Raw genomic sequence first — 18,913 nt, 5'->3', positions numbered from 1 at the left:
GGTAGCCGGAGCCAGGCAAGCAGTGGGGTGCCCAAGGTTCTGCTTTAAGGATGCTTGCCAGTGTGACATGAAGGCCCTGAACACAGACTATCACACCTGGGATATCATACCCTCTTAACTTTTCAGACTTCTCAAATCCCATGTCAGATCCTTGTAATCTTACCTACTAGATCCCCATTTTAACCTCCTCTGGTCCAGTGGAATAAAACCCAAATTCTCAAGGCTTTCTTCATAACTTTGATCTCCCAATCCAGATTTAATTTCTTCCATGTAGACTTTCCATGGCTCTTACCTGTAGTGAAATGTCCACAACTACTCTGACTGTGCCCCAATTATCCTACAAATTCTGCATCAGTTACTTTTATATCTTTTGACCCTATATATAAAACCAGGGCCTGAATTTTCAGGATGGCACCATCCAAAGAGTCGGTGGGGAACACATCCCCACCAACTCCAGCAGGCCCGATGCCATTTCACACTCTAACGAGTGTTGATTGGCATAAAGTGGGACTTCTGCCCGTCGCCTGGAGGAAATCCTGCCTTGAAGAGTGCTGGCCAATCTGATGGGCAGCTCTCCAGTCTCTCCAGGAACAGCGCTGCAGTGGCTGGAAGAGGCACTGCAGGGAGCTGCCTGGAAGTAACTGCTGGGAGCTGGTGGAAAGGAAAGTGGCAGGGGTCCCAGGGCAAGGAAGGTAGGGAAGGCCTGGAGGGTGCTGTAAGGGGGGGGGGCGGGTGGTGATCGGGGTTCCGGGGGTTAGGCTGAGTGGGGAGAGGAACGTCTGGAGGGCACCAAGCCTTAAGGGAGGGCGCCCCCAGTCAGAAGGGGGCTTCTGGTGGAGACGCCCCCCCCACACCCCTACCCCTGTTTCCCGCCCGAGATCAAAATCTGTTCATTTTCAGGTTTGCCCCCCTGTGCTGCCATCCGTCCGCCAGCATAAAAATGGAGGCTGGGTGGGAAAAGGCCCTTAAGTGGCTAGTAAGCGACCACTTAAAGGCCTTAATTGGGGCAAGGGCAGGCTTCCCCTCCAAGGCCTTGCTCGCCCCAGCGTAAAATCGGGACCGGGGTGGGTGGGATCCCAGAGGAAATCCCCTCCATGCAATTTCACACTCCACCCCGCCTCAGAACCCACCGGGGGGGGGTTGGAATAAAACTGTGGCCCAGAATCCCATTTGCCTTTTGTAAGGTCTTTTCTACCTGTTTTCGCACCTTTTAAAGATCGGTCTATCTGCACCAACAGGTCTCTCTGTCCCTCCGCAGATTTTTAGTCTATAGGGTGTACATCCTTTCATTGTTCTTTTCGCAAAATGGACCACTTCACCTTTCTCTGCACTGAATTGCGTCTGCCATCCCTCCACTAAACTGTCTGTCTTCCTGTCACTCCCTGCATACTTCCTGACGATCTGAAAGGATATCTGTTAAAATGGGGGGGTAAATATTTTGAAGATGTGTCATCACTGCAACATCTTGGCTCGATAACAATCAAATAGACTGAATTCTCAGTGCTGTGTGCTTGCCTTGTCTTGTCCCTGGCAAGTTCTCTTTAATTCATCGTATAATCAAATGAGCGGTTTTCTGATTAGGATCTGTATTGATTTTTATCAGATTGCCACCAATTCCAGTGCTCTCAGACGCACATTGTTGAACGAAGTTGTTTTGTTTCTCCACCCTCAGCAATTCACATTATTCGGCAGCTGGACGCCAACAAAGTTTGATGAAACCTGACGTCTTTCTTACGCCATTTAACGCTACGGGGTTATCTCCACTAGTGAGTGTACTGCCAAAGGCCACCCTGTAAGGTGCTATTGGAAGCATAAAAACAATCCTGAAGTTATGTTTCACCCGATGCCGATGCTGAAATGTCTTCCTCTAGGAGGACTCGTGATTGGTTCTGCTACCTTGGGCGTGTCTTCGGATTGACATAATTCACTGCCTATTCACCGAGACCTTCTTTGGTATTGTTGGTCTGCTTGGATCTCCCCGTGATATTAGGGACAGTCCTGGCTAGACTGATCAAATCACAAAATTGGATTTTTCACCAACTGAGCAATTGTCCTAATCTTTACTTTGTGGAACTGTTTTCAGTGTGACAAGGAGTGCTAGGTTAGGGAACAAGAAATGCAACTTCCAATTTAATAGCCGGCCTTCCTGATGAAGCAGCAACTTAGGATGTTGCCCGTGTTACTATGAAGCTGTACAGGTTGGACGATGCCCTTTATTGTATATCCTAGAACGGATTCAGTTTCACTTTGAAAGGAATTCTTTGTCTTCTCTCTTAGATGGGCCTAGGCACAGATGTTGTTAAAATAAAAGCTTTTTTTCTCTCTTGAGACCACCAGTTAACAATGATGTCAGGCTGTCAGAAAAAAAGGGGCAAATTGTTTGATCTGGAGTTGGAGTTTACACCCATGCCTCATTTCCACCCCCCACCCCTCCCCCAGAACCAGGGCAGGTTTGGAGGCAAGGGGGTGCTTAAAATGTTATGAGTCTGTGATTAACTGCACCCCACCCCGCCCCCCCCCCCCCCCCCCCCCCCCCCCCCCCACCCCCTTCCCCTGCACAGACTCACCTTTCACACTGGCTCCTCTAGTTGGGGACTGCATGCAATCTCTGCAGTGGCCACCACTCCTGGTGGCGCTGCTGGGACCAGAGAGCTGCCGGCCGTTTGATTGGCTGGCAGCTCTCGGAAGTGGGGCTCCTACCCAGACGGGGTGGAAGTCTCCCCTTAAACCAGTTAATAGCCTGATAGGCCCTGACTTTGTCGCCCATGGCGGAGGGGTCTGCATGGGGAATGGGGTCCCTGGCACCCTGCAAAATTCAACCCCTGGTTAACTGATCATATAAATATATAAGCATCGGAGCAGGTACATGTTCTTCTGTCATTAACATTTTCCAGATACTATCTATCTATTCAGTTACTTTTTCCTTTTGCATCTTTGTAATTTTACTCTTTATAATACATCGGCATTATTGGGTTAACCTGAAAATGCCAAAAAGCATTTACCTTTTAGCCTAAACATTTCCAAATGTAATTATGCCTGGGCTCCTCCCAACCTTAAAGCTGATATCACGCTATTTCTCACCAATCAGAAATATCTGTGGAAATGGTGATTTTTATTGGGTACTGTCCCATGTGTTATGCTCCCTGTAGAGACCACTAACTTTTAAAAATATATTTGAATCCTCAGTGACTGAGTGAAAGGATCACACAATAAGATCTCAAGTTTTAAGACTTAAACTAAAAACAACATTGACTAACCACTATTTCGTAGGTAACTTATACTTTAAACTACAGAAAAGATCCCCCATGTGACTTTTCACATGACCAACCATCCCCTGCCACTGTTATACTTTACACTGTCCCTGAAGTGGACGCTTCGTTCTTCTGGAACCAATCCAAAGCTGTTCTCTGCTCCCAGTGGTCTGCTTCCTTTTTCCTTACCCAGCCAGATAAATTCTAATCCCAGAACTGACTTCCACTTTGAAGATTACACTGGAGGTTCCTTCCCTCCTAGCTTAAGCTAGGTGAATCTTTCAGCCTCCTTTAGATCCTCGTGAGCTCGGTCTCTTCAACCAGAGTGCAAGTCCCCATCCGCAATCTGCGTGGGCAGCAATAGGATTAGCATTTTCTCTGCTTCAGGTTCAGGACTATCTGCCTTTGTTGTCCTGCTCTCTGTGTGTGTCTCTCTCTCTCTCTCTCTCTCTGATTCTTGCAGACTCCCTTGGGTCTGTGAGGTTCAGTGGCATCTTAGGAAACCTGGTAACATGATACTACTATGGCTCGCTGTGGACTCTTCCCCTCTCCGTGACAAGGTGAATCATATGGGCCTTGTATCCAGGTAGAAATGCTAATTAGCTATCTTCTAAACCCCCAACTCCATTTTATTTTGGTATTAAATAGACAGTTTAAAGTATAATCATTTATAAAACCTGACACTCCTAACACTTCCTCAGTGAAACTCAGAGACTAAGGCCTGGACTTTCACAACAACAGCCTCTCCGTCATTGCAAAAATGGCAGAAGAGGCCAAAAATCAGAAGTCCTGCCCCTGAACATGGTACCTACTATATTCACGGCAGCAGGAAAAGGCCCGGGTCCACATTTGTGCATACATGTTTTGTGGAGGCAGCTGCCCGTATAAATCAGCATAGGGAAAGTGCTAGAGTCCATTATTAAGGAGGTTACAGCAGGATACTTAGAAAATCACGATTTGATAAAGCAGAGTCAACATGGCTTTATGAGAGGGAAATTGTGTTTAACTAATCTGTTAGAGTTTTTGACCAAGTAATATTCAAGATGGATAAAGGAGAACCAGGAGATGTGGTGTACTTGAATTTCCAAAAGGCATTTGATCAGGTACCACATCAAAGGTTACTACACAAGATAAGAGCACATGGTATGGGGGGTAACATATTACCATGGGTAAAGGATAGGTTGGCCTACAGGAAGCAGAGAGTAGGGATAAATGGGTCTTTTTTGGATTGGCAAGCTGTAACTAATGGAGTGCCACAGGGATCAGTGCTGGGGCCTCAACTATTTACAATCGACATCAATGACTTGGTTGAAGGAACAGAATGCATGGTAGCTAAAATTGCCGATGACACCAAGATAGATAGACAAGTAAGTTGTCAAGAGGAGGTAGAGAGTCTGCAAATTGATGTGGACGGGTTAAGTGAGTGGGCAAAAATTTGGCAGATGGAGTATAATGTGGGTAAATATGAACTTGTTCACCTTGGCAGGTAGAATAGAAAAGCAGTATACTATTTAAAAAGAGAGAGATTGCAGAACTGGGTGGTGCAGAGGGTAACTAGGTGTGGTGGTACATGAATCAGAAAAAGTTAATTGCAGGTACAGCAAGTGATTAGGAAGGCAAATGGAATGTTGGTGTTTATTCCAAGGGGAGTGGAATATAAAAGTAGGGAAGTTTTACTGCAGCTGTACAGGGCCTTGGTGAGACCACATCTGGAGTACCGTGTTGGCCTCCTTATTTAAAAAAAAGATTTATTTGTGTTAGATGCAGTTCGGAGAAGGTTCACTATACTCATTCCTGGGATGAAGGGCTTGTCTCATGAAGAAAGATCTATACTTATTGGAGCTTAGAAGAATGCAGTGTGATCTTTTTGAAAAATATAAGATCCTGAGTGGACTTTTTATTCATTCATGGGATGTGGGCATCACTGGCTACACCAGCATTTATTGCCCATCCCTAATTGCCCTTGTTCAGAGGGCATTTAAGAGTCAACCACATTGCTGTGGGTCTGGAGTCACGTGTAGGCCAGACCAGGTAAGGACAGCAGATTTCCTTCCCTAAAGGACATGAGTGAACCCAAATGGGTTTTTACAACAATTGGTACTGTTTCATGGTCACCATCAGACTTTAAATTCCAGTTTTTCACTGAATTCAATTCAAATTGAATTCAAATTTCACCATCTGCCATGGTGGGTTTCAAACCCAGGGCCCCTGGGTCTCTGGAATATTAGTCCAGGGACAATACCACTATGCCAGCACTTCCCCACTTGATAGGGTGGATACCCGGAGAATGTTTCCTCTTGTGGGGGAGACGAAAACTAGGGGACATAGTTTCTCCCAAAGAGTCATTGGTGTGTGGAATTCTCTTCCCCAAAAAGTAGTGGAGGCTGGATCTTTGAATTTATTCAAGGCAGAGTTCCAGATTTTTGTTAGGCAGGGGAGTTGAAGGTTATGTGGGCAGACAGGAAAGTGGAGCTGAGACCACAACCAGATCAACCACGACCTTATTTAATGGTGGAGCAGACTTGAAGGGCTGAATGGCCTACCTGCGTTCCTATTGTCCAATTTTGGTGACCCATGTGTGTGAAGCACAATGTGCACAGTTTGGATCAGGTAGGAGCAGGTCTGAATTTTGTGGACTCCTTTGGGGAGGTGGGGTACCCTTTCGGAGAGGCAGGGTACCCCATTGGATATGGTCCAAGGACCCCTTTGGGGGAGGAAAGTGTCCCTTGGAAGAAGTAAGCTGCTGGAAATGTCAAAAGTGTCAAAACGAACTGTCAGAAACAACTATTAGAAGTGTCAAAAGGAACCGACAAAGGCAGCTGTCAGAAGTGTCAAAATGAACTGTCACAGGTCAGCATTTGTCAACCCATCACTAATTGCCCTTGAACTGAGTGGCTTGCTAGACAGGTAAGAGTCAACCACATTGCTGTGGGTCTGGAATCATATGTAGGCCAGGCAACCATGACAGACTTCTTTCCCTGAAGGACATGAGTGAACCAGTAGGTTTTTACAACAATTGATGATAGTTGTCATGGGTCACCATTACTGAGAATAGCTTTCAATTCCAGACTTATTAATTGAATTTAAACTCTTCTAACTGCTGTGTTGGGATTTCAGCCCATATCCAAAAAGTATTAGCCTGGGCCCCTGGATTACTCATCCAGTGACATTACTGCTATATCACCATCTGCCCCTATTGCTATTTCACTCCATCTGTTGACACAAACCTGAAGGTCATCATTGCTGGATTAGTGCTGCATGACTTGATTTTACAACCTTCCAGCATCAGAGTATGATACCTTCCATTTCAATTTGATTGACAACTCCAAGTGGTTAGGAATTCCAATGTTTATTTTTATAAGAGATTAAACACTTGAATGAAATGTTTGTTTTATATGGGATTAGTAGTTGCACAATTTCAAATACAGCTTAACTATGATAATGAAGCACTTTTGGCTTTGTTTTTATGATGGCTATAATCTAAATCTAGCTGGAATGCATGAACATGGTGTATTTTTTTTTAAAAAGCACTAAAGTTGTCCTTTCATAAGTTACAAAGACAACATTTATGAGATTGTTCTGTTTTGGGACTATGTCTCTAATTTAAGGTAAAATGGAGGAATGAAGGGGGTCATGTGACCTACTCTGAATTCTGCCTGGCAACAAGTCTGGGTGTCTAGGTTGCTTGAGGCAAGAGGGGCCCAAGTTAAGAGACTTGTTGAGAAGATGCTAGCCCTTGAATGAAATATTTGCTTTTTATAAAGATTTCGTTGAAGGAGTATAAATGTAGTGAATGTTTTTTACGAATGACTTTAAAAAAAAAATAAAGCCTACAATAGACACTTAGGACCCATGCTGAGATTAAATAAGTTTCTAAGGGTTTGCCCATGGTGGATATGGCAGATGGAAAGTCAAAAGTTGATGAATGGGGGTGGCATGGGTTGGCATCAGGGCTATAAAGAGCCATGGGGGTGGGTAGAGGGTCATAGGTTGGCATGGATGGGGTATGGGTTGTGTGGGTGGGTGGGGAGGGGGGCCGTTTTTTTTTTGTGTTTTATTGTTTTTTTTTTAAAATCTTGGACATAGTGCTGGAGCACAGAGGCTGGCCTTCTGCCCAGCCTGCCTCTACACCCAGTAGTTTCCACACTTGTCCCGGGGGGCCCGTGGGCCTGAACTCCTCCATCCCGGAACAAAAATCCGATATTCCAGGACACTACCTCCAGGGTAGGGGTTTGCGTTGCCGGGAAATATCCCGATTCCGTGCTCCTGACCCGGGAGCGACGATTCAGGCCTAAAGGCCTACCCGCAGTTTGCACAAATGCAGTTGCCATTGCCTACAGGTGTGAACATCTTGCATCTTCTCAACAAGTCTCTTAACTTGGGCCCCCTCTTGCCTCAAGCAACCAAGACACCCAGACTTGTTGCCAGGCAGAATTCAGAGTAGGTCACATGACCCCTTTCATTCCTCCATTTTACCTTAAATTAGAGAGAGTCCCAAAACATAACAATCTTATAAATTTTGTCTTTGTAACTTATGATGATGATGAGCTTAAACAACTTTGGTGGTTTTAAAAAAAAATACGCCCTGGATTCTTGCATTCCAGTTAGGCTTAGATTATAGTCATCATTAAGACAGAGCCAAAGTGCTTCATTATCATAGTTCAGCTGCATTTGAAATTGTGCAACTACTAATTTGGGTGTTTAGTTAGTAACATATTGTTGTGCAGCACTTTGTGGTCAACTCCAGAACAGATCTTAACGCTGGTGAATGTTTGGTTTCTCAAAAGAGCCAAGTTGTCTTTTTGGTAATAAATGAATTTATTTTCATAGCTATTTGACAGAAGTGAAACCAAAATGATCATAAACTATAATTAGTTTCAGTATTAAGTTACCACAGCAGATGCTAACCTTTGTTTTGTAAAGTAGTACTTTGTTTTGATAATAGGGGGCTATTTTATTTAATTGACTAAAACTGGATGACAAGATCTGAAGGTTGTAATGGGGTCACAAGGCTGTATAACCGATTTGATTGATCCATTCATAGATAAGGTGATGACCTCCTCCTCTCCCTCACCTTAGTGTATATCCAATGGTTTGCTAAAAGATTCTGGGGTTATTTCCTCCATTACTCTATCTAGGATTTTATTCCATATGTTGATTACTCCGTGTGTGAAGAAATATTTCCTGAGTTAGACCATAAGACATAGGAGCAGAAATTAGGCTATTCGGCCCATCGAGTCTGCTCTGCCATTCAGTCATGGCTGATAAGTTTCTCAACCCCATTCTCCCACCTTCTCCCCGTAACCTTTGATCCCCTTCCCAATCAAGAGTTGTGCCCCAAAAGTACCATTCTCTTGTTTGAGTCTGTTCCCCTTAGGTCTACTCCCTGCAGGCTAATTTAATGTAATATTTTGGGTTACATTTTTAAGTATCCTCAACAACCTTGCATAATTTTGTAAGATCACTGCTTAGACACCTCTTTTTGGGGCTAAAAAGGCCAAATTTCCTGAGTCCTTTCTTACAGCTTGGAGACCGGACACTAAGGGAGGCTCTTCTCAACAGTGCCTGCATCTCTCATGTATTTCTTGGTCAGAACTGGACACCGTATTGAAGGGGTCACCTGACCAGAGCACTATTAAAACAAAAGCAAAATACTGCAGATGCCGGAAATCTGAAATAAAAACCGAAAATACTGGTAATGCTCAACCAGTCAGGCAGCCACTGTGGACAGAGGAACAGAATTAAGGGGTGGAATTTTACACCCCATCCCCAGGAACAGGCAGGTGGGGCAGGTGGAAACTCAGCACCATAAAAGTGGCATGAGAACTTAGGGTCATCTCCTTCCGCTGCTAATATTTTACCAGTAGTGGTTGATGCCCAGGCCAAGTGGCGAGGCTGCCAAGTAAAAACTGACAGTCTTGTTGCTGGGATAAGGGTGGTTGACCAAGGGAGGCCACCCACCCCCCACCCCCACCCCTGCCAAACCCAGCCCCCCACCCCTTCACCAGGGTCTGCCAACCTCACCCAGGCAAAATCCCAGAATTACCTGGGTGTCCGGCTCCATGGCGCCTTTTATTGGGGACTGCCTGTAGTTCCAGCAGTGGCCACAGCTCCCAGTGTCACTGCTGGGACTGGTGAGCTCTCAGCTATTTGAATTGGCTGGCCAGCTCTCGGAGGCGGGACTTGCTCTCAGATGGAGGGAAAGGTCTCACCCTGAGCCATTTAACAGCCCGACAGCTGTAAAATCGCTGAAGGGCAACCAGGTGAAAGGGAGGGGGGCTCAGCCCAGACTTTTGAGCCAGGGAGTGAGGACAATGTCTCCACATTAAATTCCCCCCAATGTTTAGAGTCAATGATCTTTCGTCTGACCACCATAAAGTTTGACCATTAGCTCCTATGATCTATATTCTATATGTTTTAACTGTGTAATTCAACACTATGGGCTGTTGTGATCTGCTGCTTGGCATTTGTGTCATGCTATATTTTCCACATAGATCATGAGGCGCATCAATACAATCAATGAACATTACAGACATTTCAACATAGTCATTACTGACAGTGAGACAGTGCAATGCTATTCAAGTTATCTACATAGATCATGTTGCATTCTGAGGTGCTTCAATATAACTGTGGTACATTTAGTATTCAATGTGAGTCATACAGCCCGAGTGGCCTATACAATTCCCAGCCCCTTGGTGCATTATGGCAGAAGGGTCTTAGACAGCGACCTTTCCCCATTGCGCCTTTGCAGCGGCTGCCCCAAGCTTTAGTGCGTCCCTCAGCACGTAGTCCTGGGCCTTGGAATGTGCCAGTCTGCAACACTCGGTCGGGGACAACTCTTTGCACTGGAAGACCAACAACTTCAGGCTGACCAAAGAGCGTCTTTGACCGAGTTGATGATCCTCCAGCTGCAGTTGATGTTTGTCTCGGTGTGTGTCCCTGGGAACAGCCCGTAGAGCACAGAGTCCTGTGTCACAGAACTGCTCGGGGTAAACCTCGACAAAAACCACTGCATCTCTCTCCAGACCTTCTTTGCAAAGGCACATTCCACAAAGAGGTGAATAACGGTCTCTTCCCCACCACAGCCACTTTGAGGGCAGCTCTTTTGATTCCTGACCTTCTACTCTTGATCTAACCCACTCATTTGTCTTCCTGTCCATCCAGCTGATGTTGAGCATCCTCTGCCATACCCACATTTCAAAAACTGTTACCCTTCTCACTTTCTCTTTTTTCCCCCAGAGTCCAACTTTCACTTCCGTAGAATGCAACACTCCACGCTAGTGACTGTACTAGACGTTTTTTCGGCTTTGTGCTGATGCTTTTAGACTTGGATGCTACTTAATTCACTGGCCACGCCTCTTTCCATAGCTAACCTAACCTGGATTTCATTCTTGGATGTAGCTTTGGTGTTTATCATCGAGCCAAGGTACTTGAATTTGTCCAATGCCTCTATCTTGGTGCTTCCAATCCGACTTTTCCATTGCCATTTAGAGCCATAATGTTGGTCTTTGCATCATTTATGTTCAGTCCAAAAGACTTACTGTGTCTTTTGACTAGGCCTACCATAGTCTTGAGCTCTTCATATCTCATTTACCTCATTTCTCTTATTCATCATTTTTCTCCATATCACAGTGTAATTTGACAAGTTACTTGCAAAGCTTTTCAGATAAATAATTAAAACTATGATCCATCATGCAACAAGAGTGTAAATAGTTGCTGATTGCTGTGGCAGTTACATCTACAAATTCTACATCCGCCTGTTTAAAATTATTGAGTGAAAAGTCGTTTTTTGAGACATTCCTTATGTAAACATGCAAAGGAAGCTGATTTATTACTTCATTGCATTTCCAGAATAGATTGTCTGTCTGATGTAATCTCCATGTCAATCTTCTTAAGTGGGGTCAGATGGAACTAGTAAAAAGTAGCAGCACAATCCTCTCTTTCAGCTTGGGTTCTGCATCATCCCCAGAGTACCAAGACGCAGAATCTCTTCCTGACTCTCTGCAGTTGCTCATATTTTAAGATACAAAACCATTTGTTTAATTTTGTCCATAATGAATGAGTGCATTAAATATATTCACTTCTGAGTTAGATTAAATCTGAAATAACCTAGAAGACTGTATTAGATATATGTGCCAGCTGTAGCTCAGTTGGTAACGCTCTCGGTGTTTGGGATAGGGCAATGGAAGCAAAGTTCCCTGGAATCCTTTACGTATCTACACAGTTCTGCAATATGCTGCTTTTTATTCATGCAGGGTAGGTTAGGAGGCCTATCTGACAACAGCTTTCACCTCCAAGTTTCATGAGTATAATAACCATCAGCAAGGCATACACCTATGAACCCCCTCTCCCTCGGGTCTGATGGTGTAGCTTTTCTGAGTTTCTTTACAACGGACCAACCAGTAACACTTGGTTCACAGTTTGGCCGCTTCTGGGAAAACGCCTAGCTCTTTAGCATCTCTGAGCTATTTACACAGTTTTCCAGGTTTTAGACCTTTTTGGCCAGCTTACACAGTACCTCCAAGAAGCTCCTGTCTCCCTTTCTGCTAAACAGAAAAACTAACCTCTTCTTGAGAGAGATTTGTTTCTTCTCCTCACAAGAATTCTCTGTGTTCCTCCTTTTGTCTCTGTCTGCTTTCTCCTTGTGTCTGCATCAGTGCGCTGACCACCTTCACCCTTCAGCTCCTCTCCATTATGTCTGCCAAACTTCATTCCTGTTGGCACTGCTTCCAGGTCAAGGGTCACCAGGTCATACAGGCCAGGATTTTGTTCCACCCAAGAAAAATGCAATTGATCCCTTTACAATTGATGCAAACTCTTAAAAGTCCTTTCCAAACATTCTTACAATCAATTGCAGGTTCCAAACTAATTCCAAAGAAATTTCATATTTTTCTTGCTGTACTGCTTCTGTGTTAAAAGTCGTCACAGTATCCACAATGTTTGGGAGTTGAGACTAGGTAAACAAATAGTTGCCAGATTAGCTGAGAAGAAAGGGACAATATTTCCATCCTAAGTAATACAGTCCAATTTTAATTTGATTCTGCCATATCCCTCTGGCTTAATTAGTAGCAATCCCACCTCCTGAGTCAGACTTTATGGGTTGAAGCCTCATTTCAGGAGTTGGCTTGAGGGGGTCAGGGTTTCTACCTCTTGTGTTTGACACTATTGAATCATCTCAGTTTAATATAAGGACTTCTGACAGGTCCATAATGGAGCTTCTCAGATTCTTCATTCTGGAATTCATAGATTGAAAAATCTGGCCTGCCAGTTTAGTTTATCTATGCCTGCTTTTCCTTCTATTCACCACACCCAAGCAATCCAATGGCCCCAGATGCAGAGGAAGGAGAATCTACTTCACAATCCAGGCTGAGACTTATTGAAGGAGCCCTTCAGTGCTGGTGGTCCCATCTTTCAGATGGGGTTTTAAACCAAGGCCCCAACTACCTTCTCTGATGGGCGTAAAAGATTTTGTGGCACGCTATTCGAAGAGAAGCCAAAGAGTTTTCCTACTTCCTCCCCTCGGTTAACTCTACTGGAATAAACGATTTCATTTGTTGTGTATGAGGCCTGGTGGCATATAAGTTGGTTGACTATCTGACAAGAGTGACTTCATTTGAAAAGCTCTTTGTGCATTCCGAGGATGTGAAAGATGCCACATAAATTCAAGTCACCTTTTTTTTTAATTAAGGCACAATATGGCAGTTTGTATATGCACCAGTCTCTGGGGCCGTTCCACACAGTTTCCAAACGATAGTTGTGAATAATGCAGCTACAATCCATTCATTATCACCCTGACCCCTTGAACTGGAAAGTGGTTTTGTCACTGAAGAGAAACGAAAAGCCACAAGTCATTTCCAGTGACAATGGTACGCAAACATGATGAGGTGACATTTTGCTGATATGGGGATATGTTGTGTTATGACTTGTGCTATAATGTTCACTTAGCAAGGAGATAAAGGAATCACAAAATCTTTAATATGAAACTGGCCCCTCTTTATGGTTATACGTAGCTGACAGTGAGAAAGGAATACCATTTTATATTTTTAAGCAGTCCGTACTTATGGTAACCCCCACCCCTTCTCCATTGAGGTCAGTAATTAATTGTAAAATGTGCAACTCATACCTGTAATGTGTTAGGGAGGAGGTTCACTATCTGGGATAGCATTTGTATAGAATTAGTAGTCAACTGATCTTAACCGACTTTGGAATCTTTCTGTTACAATGCACTTCCTCTAGTGCTATAACCACCATTTATTGCCTATCCTTCGTTCCCCTCGGGGCTTTTTAAGAGTATTCACCATATAGTGCAGCTCAGTTAGGTTCCCTTCCCTGAAGGGGAATTAATAAATCAGCTTGATTTTTATGATGACCTGGTAACTTTAATGGTTTATTTTCCTCAACTCAGTTTCATGGCTTGCTATGGTGGGATTTGAACTCTCAACCTTTTCAAGTACTAGTTCAGTATTATAACCACCAGGCTATGGGCCAAATTCTCTAACAGCTGCAAAGTACAGTGCAAAGTGTGCGTGCATTGTAATTGCTCTGTATTTTGCGGAAATATTATTTTATCTTTGCTTTTTAAAGATATAACTTCAAAACTATTTATAATGCATGATCTATTTCTGAGGCATATTTATCTTGGGAGAAATTTAGAACTAATTAATAGCGTGTACTTTGTATAGGCATTTCACTAACTAATATTGGACCAAAACCCAACATGGCAGAATGTAACTGAGGCAATATATAGCTCACATTAAGTCCCATTTCTTAGGGAAAAAAAAAAATTCATAAATTTTTCGCATAGAAATGCAATGTTTTAAGTCGAATTTGTTTCCTAAGTGTAATGCTGTAATTATATTGTCATCTATTCCAAGTTTTGAGACTGATGATCTTGTGATTCACAGAAGAATGAAGCATTTATCGTTTTCACATATTAACAAAGTACCATGAGTCATATATTAATAATGTTCCTCATGGTCATTTTATGAGAGAGAGGGGCTGTGTTATTTTAATTAAGGTTCTTTCCTTAGGCTAAAATCTGGTGTTTCCAGTTAGATATCCATTTTGCGGCCCAGAGTTAGTGCCACATTAATTAAGTTCACACTGCAGTATTATTGTTATAAATCATATTTTACTCCCAAGTACATTGCATTCAGGGTCAACAAAGCCATTACTTCAGAGCTTCACTTAATTATGATCTTTTTGATGTGGAGGTCTTTTTTGATGACTCCTTAGTTTATTCAGCATTAAAGTTCCTTTTGAAGCTTAAGAATGCCCTTTCAGGCCAGGTCATGTGTTGGAAGTCTGCAATTGTGTGAATTTTCCATTTCTTAATTAGTTGGCAGAGCAACTGCAGCCACAAACTCATGACTGGAAGTAATCTGAGGTTGGTTAGCATAGGATTTTCTACTTACAATTGTAGCGCTAGCTATGATTCAGTTGATAGCTCTATCATGGCTGAATCAGAAGGTTTGAGTTCAGAGATTTGAGCGTATGAAGTTTAGTCTGACACTCCAGTGCAGTGCTAAGGGAGTGCTGCACCGTCAGAAGTGCTATTTTTCCAATGAAATGTTAAACCAAAGCCCTGTACATCCTGTCAGGTGGACGTAAAAGATCCTATGGCACTCTTTTGAAGAAGAGCAGGGGAGTTCACCCAGGTATCACAATAAGATTTACCTCTGAAATAGCACCATTAGAGCGGAATATCTGGCCATTATCACATTGTGGGAGCTTGCTGTGCATTAATTGGCTGCTATTTTTCTTACGTTACACTTCAAAAGTACTTCATTGGCCGTAAAGCTCTTTGGGACAGCTTAGGGTTATGAAAGATGCTAATTAAATGTAAGTCTTTCTTTTATGTCAAACTTTGGCCTGGAAAAACTAAAATGATTAAAAAAGAACCCTCTAGTGAACAAATCATTGGCAGGCTATGTAAGGGGCTTACATGCATTGGAAATATAAAGCAATTTATATTGGCATAGATTTTTATGTGACTTTAATAAATGAAAGCTCTGTGTAACCTCCTCAGTGCTTCTTGTGTGAGGGGAATATCTCTCAAGCAAACATGGAGAGCAGTGGTTCAAACACTAGAGCATTAATGCATGCTTGTAGTACAACGTAACACTTAGCTTGGCACAGATGCACAATTCGCCTGACAGAAATGGCCAGATGTGCCAAGAGAAATTGGAGCAGAGCTACAGACTTAAATTCTTCTCCATTTTTGGACATCCTAATTTCTTTTAGCTGTACTAATTGAAGATGCTTCCTTGGAAGGCAGTGCCTGCTGGACCCCATTGACAGCCCTGAACTGTATTCACGAAAACAGCAGCATATGTCTTTTGAAGCTTAAGACGATGACTGCACCATCCTGCCTTCATCCCTAACCCTAACCCTAGTGCAAGATATAACCCCACTTTCTTCGGGGCAATTTTCTAATTAGTTGTTAACTGCCCAGATTGGTCAGCATTGATTAAAATTTAAAGTCAAGTTAGACTACAGGAAGTGAATTAAGTGGCACCTTAATGTCTTCCAACCTACAGTATCAAATTCAAATGTCTTATTATTCGAGGGAGTTAAAGACAACCCAGTCTTAGGCTCATGTTCTAGCAAATGGACCCTGTGTCTTGTAGAAATTTTCAAATACCTGAAAGTTCTCACATCCTTAACCTATTATGATATCTGATGCCTTGCTGTTTGGAAAATGAATGTAAAATAACTATTCTGCTCCTTAGGGACTAATACAACAACAAGCAATTGTTTGATATCTTCACACACCTTTCTCCCTGTGGGGAACAGTGGGGATATGTTGGAAGGATTAGCAGACTGGTTACCAATCAGCCTGTTGAACCAAGTCATGAATATTCTGTTGAAGAGTCATACGGACTCGAAACGTTAACTGTGTTCCTCTCCGCAGATGCTGCCAGACCTGCTGAGTTTTTCCAGGTATTTTTATTTTTATTTTTGTTATGAATATTTACTCTATGGCCAGCAGGAGCTGGGGTGCGACTTGAACACAAGAGCTTCTGGCTCAGAGGCAGGGCTGTTACCTATTGAGGCACATGATTGCCTAATAAACATTTAAGTAGCATCATAGAAGTAGAAAAATATCCCATTGTAGCTCACACAGATGTTTGCAGACTATGGATCCAAAGCTCTAAGGCAATCTTGGAGGGGGAGCAAAAGCTGGATCAAAGAAGTGAATATTAAGGAAGCATTATTGAAGTGTTGTTATTGTTGTAGCGTAGGGAAACATGGCTGCCAGTTTGTGCACAACAAGGTCCCACAAACAGCAATGAGATAAACAACTAGATAACCTGTTTCAGTGACGTTGATTAAGGATTAAGTATTGGTTGTGACACTAGTAGAGCTTTTCTTTTTGAATAAGGTTGTGAGGTGTTCTATATCTCTGATAGAGTTGAAGGGGCCTCCCTTTTGTTGTGATACACCTCCAAGGGCATTTCTAAAACTGCCGTGCATCACCAGACAGGGTGAGATGTGGGTAACTCATGTAATCATCAGGCAGAAGATAGGGGCAGTCTTCGAGACCAGATGTGTTAATTGTAGTATAAAGGGTTAATGCTAAATACGTAGTTTCCATCATCATTGATGTAAGCTCACATGACAACAGAGTATGCTGAGATCGTACTATGTAGAGCCTCGTGCCAAGCCTGTAGTGTGCATAGTTAGTATAACGTTCAATAAAAGGTCAAGTTTACCAACAGCCTTACCTCCCGCATTATCTATAAATGCAGACCACAAACAACCTCATCTAAGAACCACAATGATAATAACAGATGGTGGAGTGAAAGAAACAAGTAAAGAACCCTGCGACTGGAAGAGCAACAAGGGAAATGACGGCAGGACAAGGACAATTTGGGAAAATCACCAACAAAACTCAAGAAAAGGTTACAGGGAAGAGAAACCATGGAGAGAATCCTACCTTAACCAGAGCACTTCGACTACGTGGAAGGCCTGGATCAAGCCGAGAAGTGGCAGAACTGGCACAGTAGGTTTACCAGGTACATAACAGCTTTGAGACTAGCAGATAAGACCAGCAAGGAACAGGTCAGTACCCATCTCTATGCCATAGGCAGTACTGCAGATAATGTAATAGGTCATAAACGAGGAGATGACAACATACAAAGGGATTAACAAAACCTTTGTCACTTATTTCAGTCTTGGAAGAAACACCATTATAGGAAGGGTGATGTTCTAGACATGCCAAAGACCGGGAGAGAGCATAGAATCCCTCATTAATGATTTGTATTGATTAGCTGGGAATTGCAAATACGGAGCCTTGAAAGACAAGTTAATTTGGGATTGCATTGTTGTAGGAGTCTTGGAGGAGACTCTATCAGATTTTCTGCAGTTGAGGGAAGATTTGACCCTCTGTGCAGTTAACAAAGCAGGCAGCAGTGAGAAAACAAAATTAGACATTTATTTGAGGTGACAAAGAGATCTTGTAGATAAAAACGGCTGACACAATTGCAGTTTGTAGGACACAGAAGTAGCAGCGCACCTAATCCAGAACAGGGAAAGAATGAAGAGGGGATGGTAGCTGCCATTATTCAGTGTTCTTGCTATGATGGGAAAAGGCTGCATCAGTGCAAAAAATGCCCTGCCAAAAATGTGGAATGGCATTCCTGCAAGAAGAGGCCATTTTAAGTTGGTATGCTGCCGCAAAAGCTCCTAATACAAAAATTAAAGGAAAATCATGTAGCATTCAGGAAGTTGAAGATGAAACAGATAACGAAGGACCATTCTTGGGAGAAATTACAGGATCAAATAGGAACTATTGGAGCGCAGGCATTTGTGGTCAATGGACATAAAACAAATTTCAAATTTGACACTGGAGCAGGAGTTTCAATTCTTGTAGCCACAGTACAGTGGGTACCTCCAGCCATTGATCATATAACTCTACGGTCCAGGAGGCATTCAGCTGAAGATCAAGGGACACTTGACAGCTAAACTTCAGAGCAAAGGAAGAGAAACCCTAGAACATTTGTGTGATCTGCAGCCACAATTGTTCACTGTTAAGTCAAAAAGCTTGAACAGATGTATAACTTTGCTGTAAAGCAGATGAACTGGGAAGCCGAGGGAAACAGAATTTCCAAAATTATTCAGAGGATGTGAGAAGATGGAGACAAGTGTTGGGAAAGGGAAGCACCAGAACCTAATAAAGCCACATGAAAACCTAGGGCTGAGTCTTCTGATCAGCGTGTGGGGGCGGGCCCCACCCGCCGACGCGTAAAATGACACGCGGTGATGTTGGGCGTGCGTCCCGATGTCACTGCACGTCATTCCGATCTTCAGCTCGGCAGGCACGCACCAGAGTCAACTGCCCACCCACCGAACTATCCAAGGCCTGTTAAGGCCATTAATTAACCAATTAAACCTTAAGGTTGGCGGCAGGTGAAGAGCCCAGGCGGCCTTTGCATTTTTCATGAAACCTCATCCACGAGCGGGATGAGGTTTCATGAAGTGTTTATTAATTAAATAAAATGTGTTCTGAACATTCATAAACACATCCCAGCTCATGTGACAATGTCACACGAGAGGACGTGTCTGAGTAATTTTATTTTTTATTTTTTGTGATGTTTTATTAAATTAAAATTTCCCTGAGGCAGCTCCGTGCCTCTGGGATATTTCGCGCTCTTTCGCGC

The 18,913-nt window shown here is 43.2% G+C and overlaps 1 protein-coding gene across 3 annotated transcripts in view; it reads left to right on the top strand.

The window, feature by feature from the left end:
• LOC144691007 (neuronal-specific septin-3-like) overlaps nt 1-18,913 on the top strand; it is a 414,475-nt gene that overhangs the window by 58,950 nt on the left and 336,612 nt on the right. For 2 of the 3 annotated variants that reach the window (XM_078558980.1, XM_078558979.1), the window contains exon 3: nt 17,003-17,269. The exons of the other annotated variant lie outside the window; for it this stretch is intronic. In XM_078558980.1, the coding sequence (XP_078415106.1) occupies nt 17,003-17,269 (267 nt within the window). The remainder of the gene's footprint in view (nt 1-17,002; nt 17,270-18,913) is intronic. 3 annotated transcript variants of the gene reach the window in all.

The sequence above is a fragment of the Cetorhinus maximus genome, chromosome 15 (genome assembly GCF_964194155.1).
Source record: "Cetorhinus maximus chromosome 15, sCetMax3.hap1.1, whole genome shotgun sequence".
Classification (NCBI taxonomy): Eukaryota; Metazoa; Chordata; class Chondrichthyes; order Lamniformes; family Cetorhinidae; genus Cetorhinus; species Cetorhinus maximus.
The sequence above is the reverse complement of the archived record's forward strand: the minus strand, read 5'-3'. Positions and strand labels throughout refer to the sequence as shown.